This window comes from Lycorma delicatula, chromosome 3 (genome assembly GCF_047948215.1).
Source record: "Lycorma delicatula isolate Av1 chromosome 3, ASM4794821v1, whole genome shotgun sequence".
NCBI lineage: Eukaryota > Metazoa > Arthropoda > Insecta > Hemiptera > Fulgoridae > Lycorma > Lycorma delicatula.
This window is the reverse complement of record NC_134457.1, coordinates 199096791-199113050: the sequence shown is the minus strand read 5'-3', so window position 1 is coordinate 199113050 and position 16260 is coordinate 199096791. Positions and strand designations below refer to the sequence as shown.

Here is a 16260-nt window from a genome sequence, read left to right as displayed (position 1 = left end):
AAGTATTTCTCTGATGCTTACAGCAGTATTAAAACAGAATGATATTGGCAGCTGGATGATAAGTAATCATGTCATTGTTGCACATTTTGCTGGAAACTATTAACAATCTTAAAATCTATACAAGTGTTTATGGTAACATACTCTTGCTACAAAGTTAGTAACTTATTTATTTAATATTGCTATGTTTACAACAATTTGTGATTAAAATTTGTTCATTATCAATTCAGCTAGTTCTGTAACACTTTTTATCTTTGAATAATGAAGAACTGAGTGGCTTTTTACTAACAGAAAAAATATTGTTGAAACAGAAACATAAGAAACTCTCCAGCAGAAAGTCTCTTTATTCTTATGTGCCAACAATATTTTTCTGTTAATATGATGTCATATAAATATAATTTTTCCATTAATACAATATCATAATCTCTCTCTATGAATAATGAGGCTTTGCCGATGGTGAAGGGGCTTGGATGCTCAGTGATACAGAGTAGCTGGACCGAAGGTGCAACCATATCGGAGAGGTATCTGCTGAGAGCCAGACTAAGGAATGATTCCTGAAAGAGGGCAGCAGCTCTTTTAGTAATTGTTAAGGGTGTAGGTCAGGACAACTTAAACGGCCATATCAAAATCACTCAATCTTCTGAGTACTGCGCAGCTGAAAGCAATGGAAAACTACAGGTGCTTTTTTTCCAAGAAAATGTAGTTCTCTGCATTTTCATATAACAAAGATGGAAGTGCCTACCTTGGTAAAATATTCCGGAGGTAAACTAGTCCATCAATTGGATCAATTATGGAGGAAATGAATTAGAAAATGGTGTTTGTAGAGGAAGAAGAAGAAGCCGAAGAGGATGAAAGAGAAGAAACAATATTGAGATCTGAATTTAAGAGGGCATTAAAAGATTTGAAAGACAGAAATGCTCCTGTAATAGACGGAATACTTGCAGAATTACTATGCAGTGCAGGTGAGGAAGCGATTGATAGATTATACAAACTGGTGCGTAATATTTACAAAAAAGGGGAAGTTCCGTCAGACTTCAAGAAGAATGTTACTGTCATGATACCAAAGAAAGCAGGAGCAGATAAAATGTGTGAATACAGAACGATTAGCTTAACTAGTCATACATCAAAAATCTTAACTAGAATGAATTCTGCACAGAAGAATTGAGAGGAAAGTGGAAGAAGTGTTAGAAGACCAATTTGGTTTCAGGAAAAGTATAGGGACAAGGGAAGCAATTTTAGTGCTCAGATTAATAGTAGAAGGAAGAATAAAGAAAAACAAACTAACATACTTGGCATTTATGACCTAGAAAAGGCATTCAATAATGTAGACTGGAATAAAATGTTCAGCATTTTAAAAAAATGAGGGTTCAAATACAGAGATAGAAGAACGATTGCTAACATTTACAGGAACCAAACAGCAACAGTAATAATTGAAGAACATAAGAAAGAAGCCATAATAAGAAAGGGAGTCCGACAAGGATGTTCCCTATCACCGTTACTTTTTAATCTTTACATAGAACTAGCAGTTAATGATATTAAAGAATAATTTAGATCCGGAGTAACAGTGCAAGGTGAAAAGATAAAGATGCTATGAGTTGCTGATGATATAGTAATTCTAGCTGAGAGTAAAAAGGATATAGAAGAAACAATGAACAGCATGGATGAAGTCCTACGCAAGAACTACTGCATGAAAACAAGAACAAAACGAAAGCAATGAAATGATGTAGAAATATTGAAGATGGACCATTGAATGTGAAAATAGGAAGAGAAAAGATTATGGAGGTAGAAGAATTTTGTTATTTGGAAAGCACTATTACTAAAGATGGACGAAGCAGGAGTGATATAAAATGCTGAATCGCACAGGTGAAAGGGACCTAAGTCAGAAATATAATTTGTTAACAACAAAAATTAATTTAAACGTCAGGAAAAGATTTATGAAACTATATGTTTGGAGTGTCACTTTATATGGAAGTGAAACTTGGACGATCGGAGTGCCTGAGAAGAAAAAATTAGAAGCTTTTGAAATGTGGTGCTACAGGAGAATGTTAAAAATCAAGTGAATAAAGTGACAAATGAAGAGGTGTTGCGGCAAATCAATGAAGAAAGAAGCATTTGGAAAAATATAGTTGAAAGAAGAGACAGACTTATAGGCCACATATTAAGGCATCCTGGAATAGTCGCTTTAATATTGGAGGGACAGATAGAAGGAAAAAATTGTGCAGGCAGGCAATGTTTGGAATATGTAAAACAAAATTTTAGGGATGTAGGATGTTGGAGGTGTACTGAAATGAAACGACTTGCACTAGATAGGGGATCTTGGAGAGCTACATCAAACCAGTCAAATGACCGAAGACAAAAAAAATGCATAATATTAATGATATATTAATTACCATGATTATCAAATTTAAAACTTAAACTTATACAATTAAAAAAAACCATCTGCTATAGTCGGATTGCAACACCTTTTTTATTGTAAAACCATTCTAAATTTTAGTAATGTTATATTTCATATAACTCCTCTATGAATCATGAGACCTTGCCGTTGGTGAGGGGGCTTGAGTGCTCAGGGATACAGAGTAGCTGGACCGAAGGTGCAACCATATCGGAGAGGTATCTGTTGAGAGCCAGACTAAGGAATGATTCCTGAAAGAGGGCAGCAGCTCTTTCAGTAGTTGTTAGGGGCGTGAGTCACAATGACTTAAACGGCCGTATCAACATCACTCAGTCCTCTGAGTACTGCGCAGCTGAAAGCAATGGAAAACTACAGCTGCTTTTTTCCAAGAAAATGTGGCTCTCTGCATTTTCACATAGCAACAATGGAGGCGCCTTCCTTGGTAAAATATTCCGGAGGTAAAATAGTCCCCCGTTCGGATCTCCGGGTGGGGACTACTAAGGAAGGGGTCACCAGAAAATTAAAAAATAACATTCTACGAGTCGGAGCGTGGAATGTTAGAAGCTTAAAAAAGGTTGGTAGGCTAGAAAATTTAAAAAGGGAAATGGATAGGGTGAATGTGGATATAGTAGGAATTAGTGAGGTTCGTTGGGAAGAGGAAGGCGACTTTTGGTCAGGTGATTTTAGAGTAATTAACTCAGCGTCAAATAATGGGCAGGCAGGAGTAGGTTTCGTGATGAACAAGAAGATAGGGAGGAGAGTGGAGTATTTCAAAACGCATAGCGATAGAATCATTGTAATAAGGATAAAATCAAAACCTAAACCGACAACGATTGTTAACGTTTATATGCCTACAAGCGCCCATGATGATGATGAGGTAGAGTGTGTATACGAAGAGATTGATGAAGCAATTAAACACGTAAAGGGAGATGAAAATTTAATAATAGTTGGAGATTGGAATGCAAGCATTGGAAAAGGCAAGGAAGGAAATATAGTGGGTGAATACGGGCTGGGCAAAAGGAATGAAAGAGGGGACCGACTTATAGAGTTTTGCACGAAGTATAATTTAGTAATTGCCAACACCCAATTTAAAAATCATATTAGAAGAATATACACTTGGAAAAAGCCAGGCGATACTGGAAGGTATCAGATAGATTATATCATGGTTAAGCAAAGATTTAGAAATCAACTCGTTGACTGCAAAACTTACCCTGGAGCAGACATTGATAGCGACCATAATTTGGTGATAATGAAATGTAGATTGGGGTTTAAAAACCTGAAGAAAAGTTGTCAGATGAATCGGTGGAATTTAGAGAAGCTTGAGGAAGAGGAGGTAAAGAAGATTTTTGAGGAGGACATCGCAAGAGGTCTGAGTAAAAAAGATATGGTAGAAAATGTAGAAGAAGAATGGGAGAATGTTAAAAAGGAAATTCTTAAATCAGCAGAAGCAAACTTAGGCGGAATAAAGAGAACTGGTAGAAAACCTTGGGTTTCAGACGATATATTGCTGCTGATGGATGAACGTAGAAAATATAAGAATGCTAATGATGAAGAAAGTAAAAGGAACTATCGGCAATTAAGAAATGCTATAAATAGGAAATGCAAACTGGCGAAAGAAGAGTGGATTAAAGAAAAGTGTTCAGAAGTGGAAAGAGAAATGAACATTGGTAAAATTGACGGAGCATACAGGAAAGTTAAGGAAAATTTTGGGGTACATAAATTAAAATCTAATAATGTGTTAAACAAAGATGGTACACCAATATATAATACGAAAGGTAAAGTCGATAGATGGGTGGAATATATTGAAGAGTTATACGGAGGAAATGAATTAGAAAATGGTGTTATAGAGGAAGAAGAGGAAGTTGAGGAGGATGAAATGGGAAAAACAATACTGAGATCTGAATTTAAGAGAGCATTAAAAGATTTAAATGGCAGAAAGGCTCCTGGAATAGACGGAATACCTGTAGAATTACTGCGCAGTGCAGGTGAGGAAGCGATTGATAGATTATACAAACTGGTGTGTAATATTTATGAAAAAGGGGAAGTTCCGTCAGACTTCAAAAAAAGTGTTATAGTTATGATACCAAAGAAAGCAGGGGCAGATAAATGTGAAGAATACAGAACAATTAGTTTAACTAGTCATGCATCAAAAATCTTAACTAGAATTTTATACAGAAGAATTGAGAGGAGAGTGGAAGAAGTGTTAGGAGAAGACCAATTTGGTTTCAGGAAAAGTATAGGGACAAGGGAAGCAATTTTAGGCCTCAGATTAATAGTAGAAGGAAGATTAAAGAAAAACAAACCAACATACTTGGCGTTTATAGACCTAGAAAAGGCTTTCGATAACGTAGATTGGAATAAAATGTTCAGCATTTTAAAAAAATTAGGGTTCAAATACAGAGATAGAAGAACAATTGCTAACATGTACAGGAACCAAACAGCAACAATAACAATTGAAGAACATAAGAAAGAAGCCCTAATAAGAAAGGGAGTCCGACAAGGATGTTCCGTATCTCCGTTACTTTTTAATCTTTACATGGAACTAGCAGTTAATGATGTTAAAGAACAATTTAGATTCGGAGTAACAGTACAAGGTGAAAAGATAAAGATGCTACGATTTGCTGATGATATAGTAATTCTAGCCGAGAGTAAAAAGGATTTAGAAGAAACAATGAACGGCATAGATGAAGTCCTACGCAAGAACTATCGCATGAAAATAAACAAGAACAAAACAAAAGTAATGAAATGTAGTAGAAATAACAAAGATGGACCACTGAATGTGAAAATAGGAGGAGAAAAGATTATGGAGGTAGAAGAATTTTGTTATTTGGGAAGTAAAATTACTAAAGATGGACGAAGCAGCAGCGATATAAAATGCCGAATAGCACAAGCTAAACGAGCCTTCAGTAAGAAATATAATTTGTTTACATCAAAAATTAATTTAAATCTCAGGAAAAGATTTTTGAAAGTGTATGTTTGGAGTGTCGCTTTATATGGAAGTGAAACTTGGACAATCGGAGTATCTGAGAAGAAAAGATTAGAAGGTTTTGAAATGTGGTGCTATAGGAGAATGTTAAAAATCAGATGGGTGGATAAAGTGACAAATGAAGAGGTATTGCGGCAAATATATGAAGAAAGAAGCATTTGGAAGAATATAGTTAAAAGAAGAGACAGACTTATAGGCCACATACTAAGGCATCCTGGAATAGTCGCTTTAATATTGGAAGGACAGGTAGAAGGGAAAAATTGTGTAGGCAGGCCACGTTTGGAGTATGTAAAACAAATTGTTGGGGATGTAGGATGTAGAGGGTATACTGAAATGAAACGACTAGCACTAGATAGGGAATCTTGGAGAGCTGCATCAAACCAGTCAAATGACTGAAGACAAAAAAAAAAAAAAAAAAAATATTTCATATTCTAAATAATGTGACAGTTTCTGAAAATTCAGTACTGAAATAGGATATTATTAAAAAAAAATCAATGAAATTAATAACATTATGTTACAGTTATAAAGATATATATACAGTAAATGAATACAATATAGAAGTAAAGATTATTGATGAAAAACTTTAATGACGATTCAGTATGTCAGCAGAAACATAAAATAATAGAAATATTACAAATTGGTATTAGCATCATAAAAGTGCAATAATTACATATGTACAATGATATTCATAATATAAGTAAAGCAGTAAACATACTTGTACAGTATTACTAAAGCTAATATTAAAATGCTGTAGTTTAGTAAGTATGAAACATTTTCACACATAACATATAAAGTAAAAAACAAATTTAAGAAGACTGTAAGTTATGTTCTATCTATGGTGATCACACTTCTGTTTTCTGGCACTATTCGCTGCTTGGACTGGATGCAAAAGTATTAATACATTAATAATGAATTAATGAAATGAATGTATATTATTTGTAAGCAATCTAATGTGACACCAGTTGCTCTAATATAGGCAAAGCCATTCTAAAAACAAAGTATAAAACACTATGGAAAAGAATTTACCCTAATAACCGCAAGGTTAGTAAGAAAAGTGAGGAGTGAAGAGGTCACTTATTGCCTTCTTCAATGAGCTTTAAAATACTTTTGCATATAAGCAAGCCATGCTCATAGAAATGCAGATGACATGGACCATATAAATGACACCTTAGTTTGTCTACAATGAAGACTGGTTGCAATGTGAACACCATTACTAGAAAACAAAATATTTATGATTAGTACCTGTTATATCTCAGATGCTTTACATGCATCAGTCATAAAGCTGGAACAAATAGTGTGAAACAACAAATTCATATATTCCTTTCTGTCAAAAAGAAAAATGCATTAAACATCTATTCAGCAGGTGCACTGATAATGCTAATGTTATCAAAACTGTTACTTTATGAATCACCATGCACTCAACAGTGCCAGCCATGTTTCAGTGAAATCTGAGACTGCAATATTTTGAAAGGATTATATTTACAAGGAAATCTCAGAAAATGTTTACCATTTTCCCATAATCCTGATAACATAATCTTTAATATGGTATTAGTAAAACTATTCCAACAACCATTTTCTCCACAAGTTGTATTTGTTAACTGTTTAATTGAACTATATATACTTGCTAATTATTTGGAACAAATTTAACAAAAAAAAATTCTTATACATGAAGAGAGTAGAAACAAAGTTTTAAACTCTTATAGCAAATGGTTTACAAGTTGAATTACTGAAATAAACTGGAATTCTGAATACATACTTACAAAGTTCATTACACTGTCTTATAACATTAAGATATTTTCCAGTACGAAGAATTATCTCTTGTACGGGTTCTAAAAATTCAGGAACATTGTGTGACTTAATTGTGTAACGTTTACTCCAGTATTCATCAGAGCACTGACCAGTAACTTGATCCAAATCTGTTTCCATTGACACATTATCATCTATCATAAACTGAAATAAAAAATCAACATAGCAAAAAAAATTAAATTGATGTTTTAAAAAATTATACTGTAACAATAATGAACCATGATGAAGACTACTTAAGCATTTGATATACTATAAATGAGCTGACTGTCAGTCGTAGTATATAAACCAGCATTTAGTAATCTTCATAGTAGCAATTCTCTTAATTATGCAAGATATAAAAATCTATTTTTTACTCTACTCTTCATATTACTTATAATTTAGAGGCAAGTTTTCAATGGCTCTGTCAAGTAAGGCTAAATTGCTTTAAAGTCATTTTAACATTATTTCTTCCATACGTCTTTTAGGAATTCCAATACAGCACTGCTGATTTTGACTCACTCCACAACTTCATCATGTAGCGAGTCAAAATCAGCCTCACTCATCATCATCATCATCATCTGATGAATGAGGTGAACACCTCATTCATTAATTAACCAATCTTTCATTAATTTTTAGCTGTCTTGTTCATTTTTTCCGTATTTAAAGTTTCTCAATGCTACTTAATGCCCAAATTACTTTTGAAATTAAAAACAATTAGAGGAAAAATCTTGTCTGTTCTCCAGCAATGGGACTGAAAAGTAGGCCAGGCAACTCTTTAATTAATTTAAATATTCATTTTTACAACCATTTTTTAGAATTTTGATTCACAGGTAAGAAAGGACAGTATTGTGGATATCAGCCTGTCAAGAATACAGTTTAACAAAAAGCTGGCTTTGCTTGTCACCAACTGTTTTATTTCAGAAAGTTTAGATTTAAAAAATATAAAACCTTTAAATAAGTTGCTATAAATTAGGATTACATTGAAATTTGACATAACTTTCATTTATTATAACACAGATTTAAAATTCAAATCAATGGTATAGCTGAATAAAGCAATATGAATATAAACACACATCACTAATGTGGTATTGGGCTATGTACAGTAACTCTATAAACACAGATCCCCTCATACCAAATGACACAAATAAAGGATTAAGTGCCTCCTGGTTTATCATTCCTTAGCATGGATCCAGTAAATGTTCAGCCAAAACTCAAAGAACAACACCAAGAGGAAGGGAACCAAGATAAGACAAAGGGCTGGACAGTAGAAAAGAGAGAATAATCTACCCTTAGAGTGAATCACAAAATAATACAATCCAAATAAGAACTCAAAGTCTCTAACCAATAGGCATCTAATTCACTCATAATTCTTCAGCATATCGTTACCAAGGATGAGGACAGCATCAAGTAACCAATATCAATGATACTGTACTGACCAATTTAGATAATCCTAAAACAAATTTTTTTTCCAAATAAATGTCATCTGAAAACAACTTAAGTTTCACCAAAGATATCCCATTCCTATTCCCAGAATCATGTGATACATGAAAAGTATAAAAATTAACTAGAAATAAACTGGTTAACAAGACTCCATTGGAAAACAAAGCCTTCTGATATTTTAAGTAATGTTGCCTGACCAAAAAACTTACTTGCCACACAATGTTTTTAAAATTATATTCAATATTCTTTGCATGAAAGCTCTGTTTCAATTATTTTAAAGTAATACAATTCTCAGATACATACATATATATATATATATATGTGTTTATGTGTGTATATGTATATCTCAAATAACAACAGAAAAATAATCATAATCACCAAATACAGTAACAGAATCTAGAAAACTAATACTAAAAGTCGAATTTCGCAGGATCCCACATCATCAATTGACATAAAATTACATAACGTCCTAAGAATTTGGCACCGCTGATATTAATACAATTTGTATAAATTAAAGTTTCCACTTACCAACAATTTTCAATATATAATCTCGAGTACTTTTGGAGCCACTACTCCATCATCAGGAATTTCATAGAAGATGTAATTCAAAATTCGCATGTGTAACTTCTCTATGTAGAATTATGTTTTTAATTAAAATTGTTATATTCATAATAGTCAATCATCAAAAAAATAAAAAAATAATTTATACGTCAATAAGAATATAATGTAATGTTTACGACTATTAGTAAACAGACTATAAGTCGTAAACATCTTACAGACATGTAAAATGAAAATAATGAATTTTGAATTACATCTTCTATGAAATCCCTGATGATACAGTAGTGACTCCGAAAGTACTAGGATGTATATTTTGAAAATTGTTAGCAAGTAGAAATTTTAATTCATACAAAATTACATAAACAAAAACAAAAAAATAAATAAATAAAAACTAAAAATTTAGAAACCATAAACCCTAATAACCACAAAACATGAGCATAACTCAATGCCAACTGGAATGTTAATAAATTTAAAATGCCATATGTGACGTGAGGCATCACGCCTTTAAACTAAATACCTAGTTTTGAATCTTTAAAACTAACATTTTTTTCAGACAACTCTTTCAATAAATAAACATTATTATTCTAACAGAAAGCTTTTGTCTAATTAGCAACCATGATGGCATTATATTAATTTTGTTAAATTAAATTGTGTCTGTTGCATCAATTATTGGCTGCATTTCTGGAAGAGGAAAGGAAATGCTCATATTCATAATTAAATCGAGTACACTTTATTTATGCCATTTTGTTAAAAAGTTGATCTAAACTCATGAAGATCAAACCAAAATTCAATCCAATAATTTACACAAAATAATTAGATAAACAAGTAATTTTAAATATAACTAAATTGCTGACTGAAGTTTTTAAAGGTATTAAAAAAAATTGTTTTTGTACTCTTAGTAAATTAAATAAATTCACCTCATCATATGGATCAAAAACAATCCCTTTGCTAATCCATCGATGAAGAGACTGGAAATAGGGAACAGCTGCAGCCTGAGTTAAGTAATGACATAGCTCTTGACTTCTAGAATCAGCAAGGCTATGAGCTGTTTCATCATGTAATATAGTTAGAGTTCTTCCTCCACGTGCTTCTGCCTGTAAAAAGTATAAGATCATTAGACACATTAAGAAATAAAAATCTATTTAAAAATAATATTAGATTAATTTATTCAATAATATGAAATAAAACATTGATTTAATAACTGTAAAAATATTTTTTGTTGGTCTAATCAAAATAATAGGTAAAAATATAGGATAAGATATATCACATGTAAAAACTAAGTTGTAAACATTAAAAAAAATAATCATTTCTGAATCAATATATATACATACATACCTGCTCTACATTTCTAAATTTTCAGGAACAGTTTTTTTAGTAGTATTAATACAATGAAATAAGTTCTCATTTTCAATAAAAACTTATTAAACAATGAATGTACTTGGGAATTCAGCAGCTCAGAATTGTTGCTTCCAATTCCTCACTCTCTTTAAAATCTAAGCCACTTCTTTTACGGTAAAATGAGTCATTAAATGGGCTGAAATGTAAGAGAAATGTTAAAAAACTTCATATGGATTTGGTAAATCTTCTTTATAAAACAGCCAGAAGAGAGTGTAAACACACATTATGAATGAGAACAACTCTTTTCACTGGTTTTGAATTACATGGCTAACCTTTGAAAGCATACAAGGTCTGTTTAGAAAATAACTGAACAATTATGTACCAATAGAGATATTTAGTGACGTGTGGTTGGCAACACTGTGTTTTGCATAATGTCCTCTGTAACCACATGTTCTTGGATTGTTGATATCTTATTTAGTTTTCATGTTATTGTTATTTGGGTGCAACATGTTTAAGTGTCTCAGTAGCAATTTTTGTAATGTGCGATTTTCTGGAGCAAAACAACATAAAATTCCGCGTGAAACTGGGGAAAGTTTTCACAGAAACGTTTTAACTTTTGAAACAAGCTTACAAAGATGATGTTGTGGGTCATACATATTGTTACAAATGGTTTTCACGATTTAAAAGTGGTCATCAGTCAATTGAAAATGACTTTTGACCAGGAAGGCCTTCGACTTCAACTGATGACACCCATGTTCAAAAAATCAACAATCCACTGCATGCAAATCGCAGAGTGACTGTCAGAGAACTTACATCAAGAAGTGTTGATGTATTACTAGCATCTTGATTGGATCATACCAAGACATTTTGACTGAAAAATTGAACATGCATCAAGTTGTAGGAATGTTTGTTCCTCCTTTGATGACCGAACAGCAGAAAGAACATCAAGTAGACCTTTGTCGGCAACTTCTTGAACAAGCCGATGATGATGAAACATTCATGCAAAGGATCATAATGAGATGAAAGCTGGGTTTATGGCTACGATACTGTGTAAAAATTCAATCATCAAAAAACCACACATTATAAAAATCGCTACTAACATTTAAACATGCTGCACTCAAATAACACTAACACAAAAACTAAACTGGATAAAAACAATCCAAGAACATGTGGTTACAGAGAAGGTTACGCGGAACACAATGCTGCTAACTGCACATCAATAAGTATCTCTGTTGGCATGTAATTAAAACTGTTTGATTATTTTCTGAACAGACCTCATATACAATAAAATGAATGTTATTATTGGCTCCATTAACTCCAAAAAGAGAATTTTATTTCTAGGAAAAATGTTAATGATCTTCTGTTTTGAGTAGGCTTATTTGAATTTATGCAACAAGTAAATTTTAATGAAGTAATTGCGTGAATTACCATTTTTCTTGCCTTTTACGCAAGAAATTCATATCACCTATGACAAGGAATGTTTATATATTTTTGGTCCAAAAATGTACCTGCAAATGTCATTCACTTTTGGCATTTTAAGCAGCTTTATCTTTTATGGAGATAACTACTAAAAATGCCAACAGCATACAGTGAACTATACTTACTTATCATGGTTTTGTTGATCTACTGGCACTGGTTTTTTTATTGTTACTTTGGAATTTGATCAAACTTCACACCCTTCAATTTCCAAGATGCTACTTCCTGAGCTATTCCATATATTAACAATAAATCTGTAAGAATGCAGTTTATCATCTTACAAAGCAGTTTCATTCTTTGTTTTTAGTGTGCATCAATCAACAATTTTGAAATCTACTTGCACAAAGTTTATGACAGGTAGTCAAAGACTGATTTAAGAACCATGTGATTTGGTTGTCCTTTAAGAAGGGCAGAGTAAGGTGCTAGCAGCTGGTCCCGCCTATCCCAAAGTGATGATGGCTCACTGTAATCAACAAGTACGTTTGAGACAGGGCAAGATGAAGAAAAGAACGGTGTACAGCATCCAGCATCTTAAGCACAGTATGACGCGGTGAAGAGTAGACAATACAACCATAAACTGAACTCTCAGCAATTCTAAAGTTGTTGCTTTGAAAAATGGTGGTACAGTGAGGAGAAAATTAAAATAATAATAATCTTTATTCCACAAAAAAAAACAGATTACAAGTGAAAATAACATTACTTACAGTTATAAATTCTTAATACATAAGATTAAATAGACATACAACCAAACAAAGTAAAATAATAGAAGTTAACATTTATCACATAATCTTGTTGAACTAGGTACTGCAGAAATAACAGTATTGGAGGTTACCATCCATTATTTTTCAATGAGTAAAATATGATTAATCATTTATTAAATAATTGTCAAGTGTGAATTTCCAAGTGGATTTCATTATTAATCAATAACACAAGTCTTGCAGTACTAAAATTTCAGCTAGTGACATAATTATATATACATATAGATTAAATAAATCAGAATCATAAATACATGTATACAGTGATAAAATTGAAAATGAAATTAATCCTAGATAAAATCAAAAGAAAAATAATGATAACAAAAACAAATAAAAATATGAAACTTTTAGTCATCGATTCCACCCAGAATCACAGGCCAATCAATTAAAAAAACTCTTTACATCTTCAATTGACAACAACCAATCATAAATTAATAGTGAAAACGTTTTGGAATATTCTGTAAGTTTAAATTCCCTTGGTAAGCGATTAAATATTCACATCTAAAATCATTGTAGTTAGCTCCACCCCATCATATCATCCTGTACTTTAACCTTGACTCTACAAAGGCATAATACAGCGATTTCAGAACTCTAACAGGAATATTTTTTTTAAATAATAGAATTTATTTATACAAACAAGTAATTGCTTTTTGAGATTAGTAATATGGACATTCCAGGGTAGTCTACTGTCCAAAGTAATGTCCAAGTATTTCACAGATGTAGCATGTAAAATGTCCTTAAATGAACAACCAGTATTCACATTACATCCAAAGTGATATTTAATACTTCTAACATTTTCTCTCATACTTTGCAAACTGATGTTCATGTTTGTCTTATTAACATTTAATAAATTCCATTCAATACAAGCCACCATCATTTGACCCTTAGGTCAACTTCCATGTCATTTTTAATTCAATTCTGAGAGAATGACACATAACAAAGTGCTGTATCATCAGCAAAGGTGGGCATATGCCCTTGAAAGAAGCCTTGACATAAATCATTAATATATACAAGAAACAGCATTGGCCCAAGTACAGTTCCTTCAGGACCTCCATAAATTACCTCACCCCCTCACTAAGCACATTATTGACACTAAATTGTTGGTATCTACCATTCAAAATAAGACTTAAACCAGTTATTGCACATGCTCCTAATTCCAGAAGCTCACAAGCTTTTTTAATAACTTCTCCCATTGAATTGCATCAAATGCCTTTTTAAATCCAGGAATAAATCTGCTGTCCTGCTGCCATTGTTTTTTATTATGAATCAATTTAGATAAAAAGAAAGCCAAACTTTCTAAACCCAAACTGATTCCTACTAAAAAAATCTATATTTACTAAACGTTTTTTAATAAGTTTCTCCAATAATTTTGAAAAGGATTGGCAACATCGCAATAGGTCTATAATAAACTAAAATTTTCCTATTATTACTTTTAAAAATAGGCACTACTACAACATTCTTCATTTGAGAAGGGAATACTCTTAATTCCATACTTAAATTAAATACATAGACCAAAGAATGAGATATTATGTCCGCCACACTTTTTACTGTATTTACTACAACCCATCTATTCTAGCTGATTTCTTATTTTTCATAAATCTTATATATCACGTAATTCATTAGCCTCAGTCATATAAAAAAACACAGAATTCTTAGGAGACTACTCCCTAAATAATTTACTGAAGTCACTTCCATCAGAATCATTTATGTTGCCTAATTCCGCTTTAATTTTGTGTGGTATTTCTAGAAAATACTCATTAAAACACTGGGCTTTTAAAAAATTATTACACAATACTCCCCTCCCCAGATATATTCCCTATATCCTTACAATTATCTGTATTATTATTATTACTATTATTATTATTATTATTACACTTATAAATGTAATTTTTGTTTCCTAACATGTGATACATGATTTTAATCTGTTTTTTACGCTGAAAATGAATATGAATTCAGCATCTTTCTATCACCCACCATTTTTGAAAGATTTTTAAATTTTAATTAAAGGATTTTTTTTGTTGTTTTTTAACACATAGTTAGCATTTTAAGCTCCTATATTGTAGTTTGTTAGCTCATTTTTTATTGTTTAACTTTGTTAACGTAATTTGTAAGCTATAAATAAACAATACTAGACAAAGAATTAAATCACACCATAATCACATATTATGACATCACATCTAATACTGAAAAGTGAGCCTTCATGGAGAAGATTAATCATGTCTGTGCAGGTCAAAACATGTAGCTGAAAACACAGCTGTGCTGTTTGTATTCTGTTCAGTCTTATTGCTGTCTTACGTTTGTTAACATTGCAGTGTCATAATGCCTCGAAATTGTGTAAATGATGTGGATGCTTTTTGTTATGTATGTGCTGAGTTTACTGTAAAATCAAATAGAAAAAACATTACACCTTTAATAAAAAAAAGCATATCATTTGTACTTTCAGTGTAAAATTGGTGATCAGGATAAGACGTGGGCTCCTCATATAGTATACACTAATTGTTCTGTATATCTAAGAGATGGCTGAAAGGTACATGGAACGCTTTGCTATTTGGTGTACCTATGGTTTGGCGTGAACCAAAGAATCATGTAACCGATTGTTACTTTTGTTTAACAAGTGTCTGGAATTTCTAAAAAATCTAAACACTGTAAAATATCCTTCACTGCAATCTGCAAACAGGCCTGTCCCTCACAGTGAAACTATTCCAGTTCCTGAGCCACCTTTGAATGCATGTTTCGAAAGCAGCGATGAAGAATTAGGCAGTACTTAAGAAGGCAACAATGATTTTGATTATGAATTATCTTCCAATAAGCCACAAGTAGAATTAAACGACTTGGTTAGGGATTTAAATTTAACTAAAAATCAAGCTGAATTGTTAGGATCAAGACTGTAAGGTTGGAATTTACTTCAAAAAGATACAAAAATTTTGGGCTTTTGAAGCCGATAAAAAGAACTTTCACAGTACTTTATTGATGAAAATAATTTGGTTTACTGCACAAATATTGATGAACTTATGTTGCACTTGGATAAGTTCAGACACTGAGAACTGGCACCTTTTAATAGATTCATTCAAATATAGTTTAAAAGTGGTTCTACTACACAACGGGAACAAATATTCTACAATACCAATCGCTTAATGTATTAATTTGAAAGAGACATACAATGTGATGAGACGTTCTTAAAAAAAAAATTATAAAAAACATAGCTGGAACATATGTGGTGATTTGAAACTTATAGCTATTTTGTCAATCATGCAGTTAGACTACACTAAGCACATGTGTTTTCTTTGCAAATGGGACAGCTGAACTAGGGATGAACATTATGTTACCAAAGAGTGGAAGAAACGAGACTACTTACTCCAAAACGAAAAATATTATTCATGAGCCCTTAGTTAAACCCAAAAAAATATTTTTACCCTCTCTCCATATCAAAGTAGGACTACTGAAAAATGTTGTAAAAGCAAGCAATGTTGAAAAAGGATAGTCCTGGATTTTTGTACATCAGGCAGAAATTTCCGAATGTTTGTGAAGGAAAA

General features: G+C 32.1%; 1 protein-coding gene across 3 annotated transcripts in view; it reads right to left on the bottom strand.

Annotated features, from left to right (window-relative positions):
- LOC142322356 (gamma-tubulin complex component 2-like) overlaps positions 1–16260 on the bottom strand; it is a 78004-nt gene that overhangs the window by 29174 nt on the left and 32570 nt on the right. For all 3 annotated transcript variants that reach the window (XM_075361344.1, XM_075361346.1, XM_075361345.1), the window contains 2 exons: positions 10076–10252; positions 7136–7325 (listed from right to left, as the gene is read on the bottom strand). In XM_075361344.1, coding sequence (XP_075217459.1) covers positions 7136–7325; positions 10076–10252 — 367 coding nt within the window. The remainder of the gene's footprint in view (positions 1–7135; positions 7326–10075; positions 10253–16260) is intronic.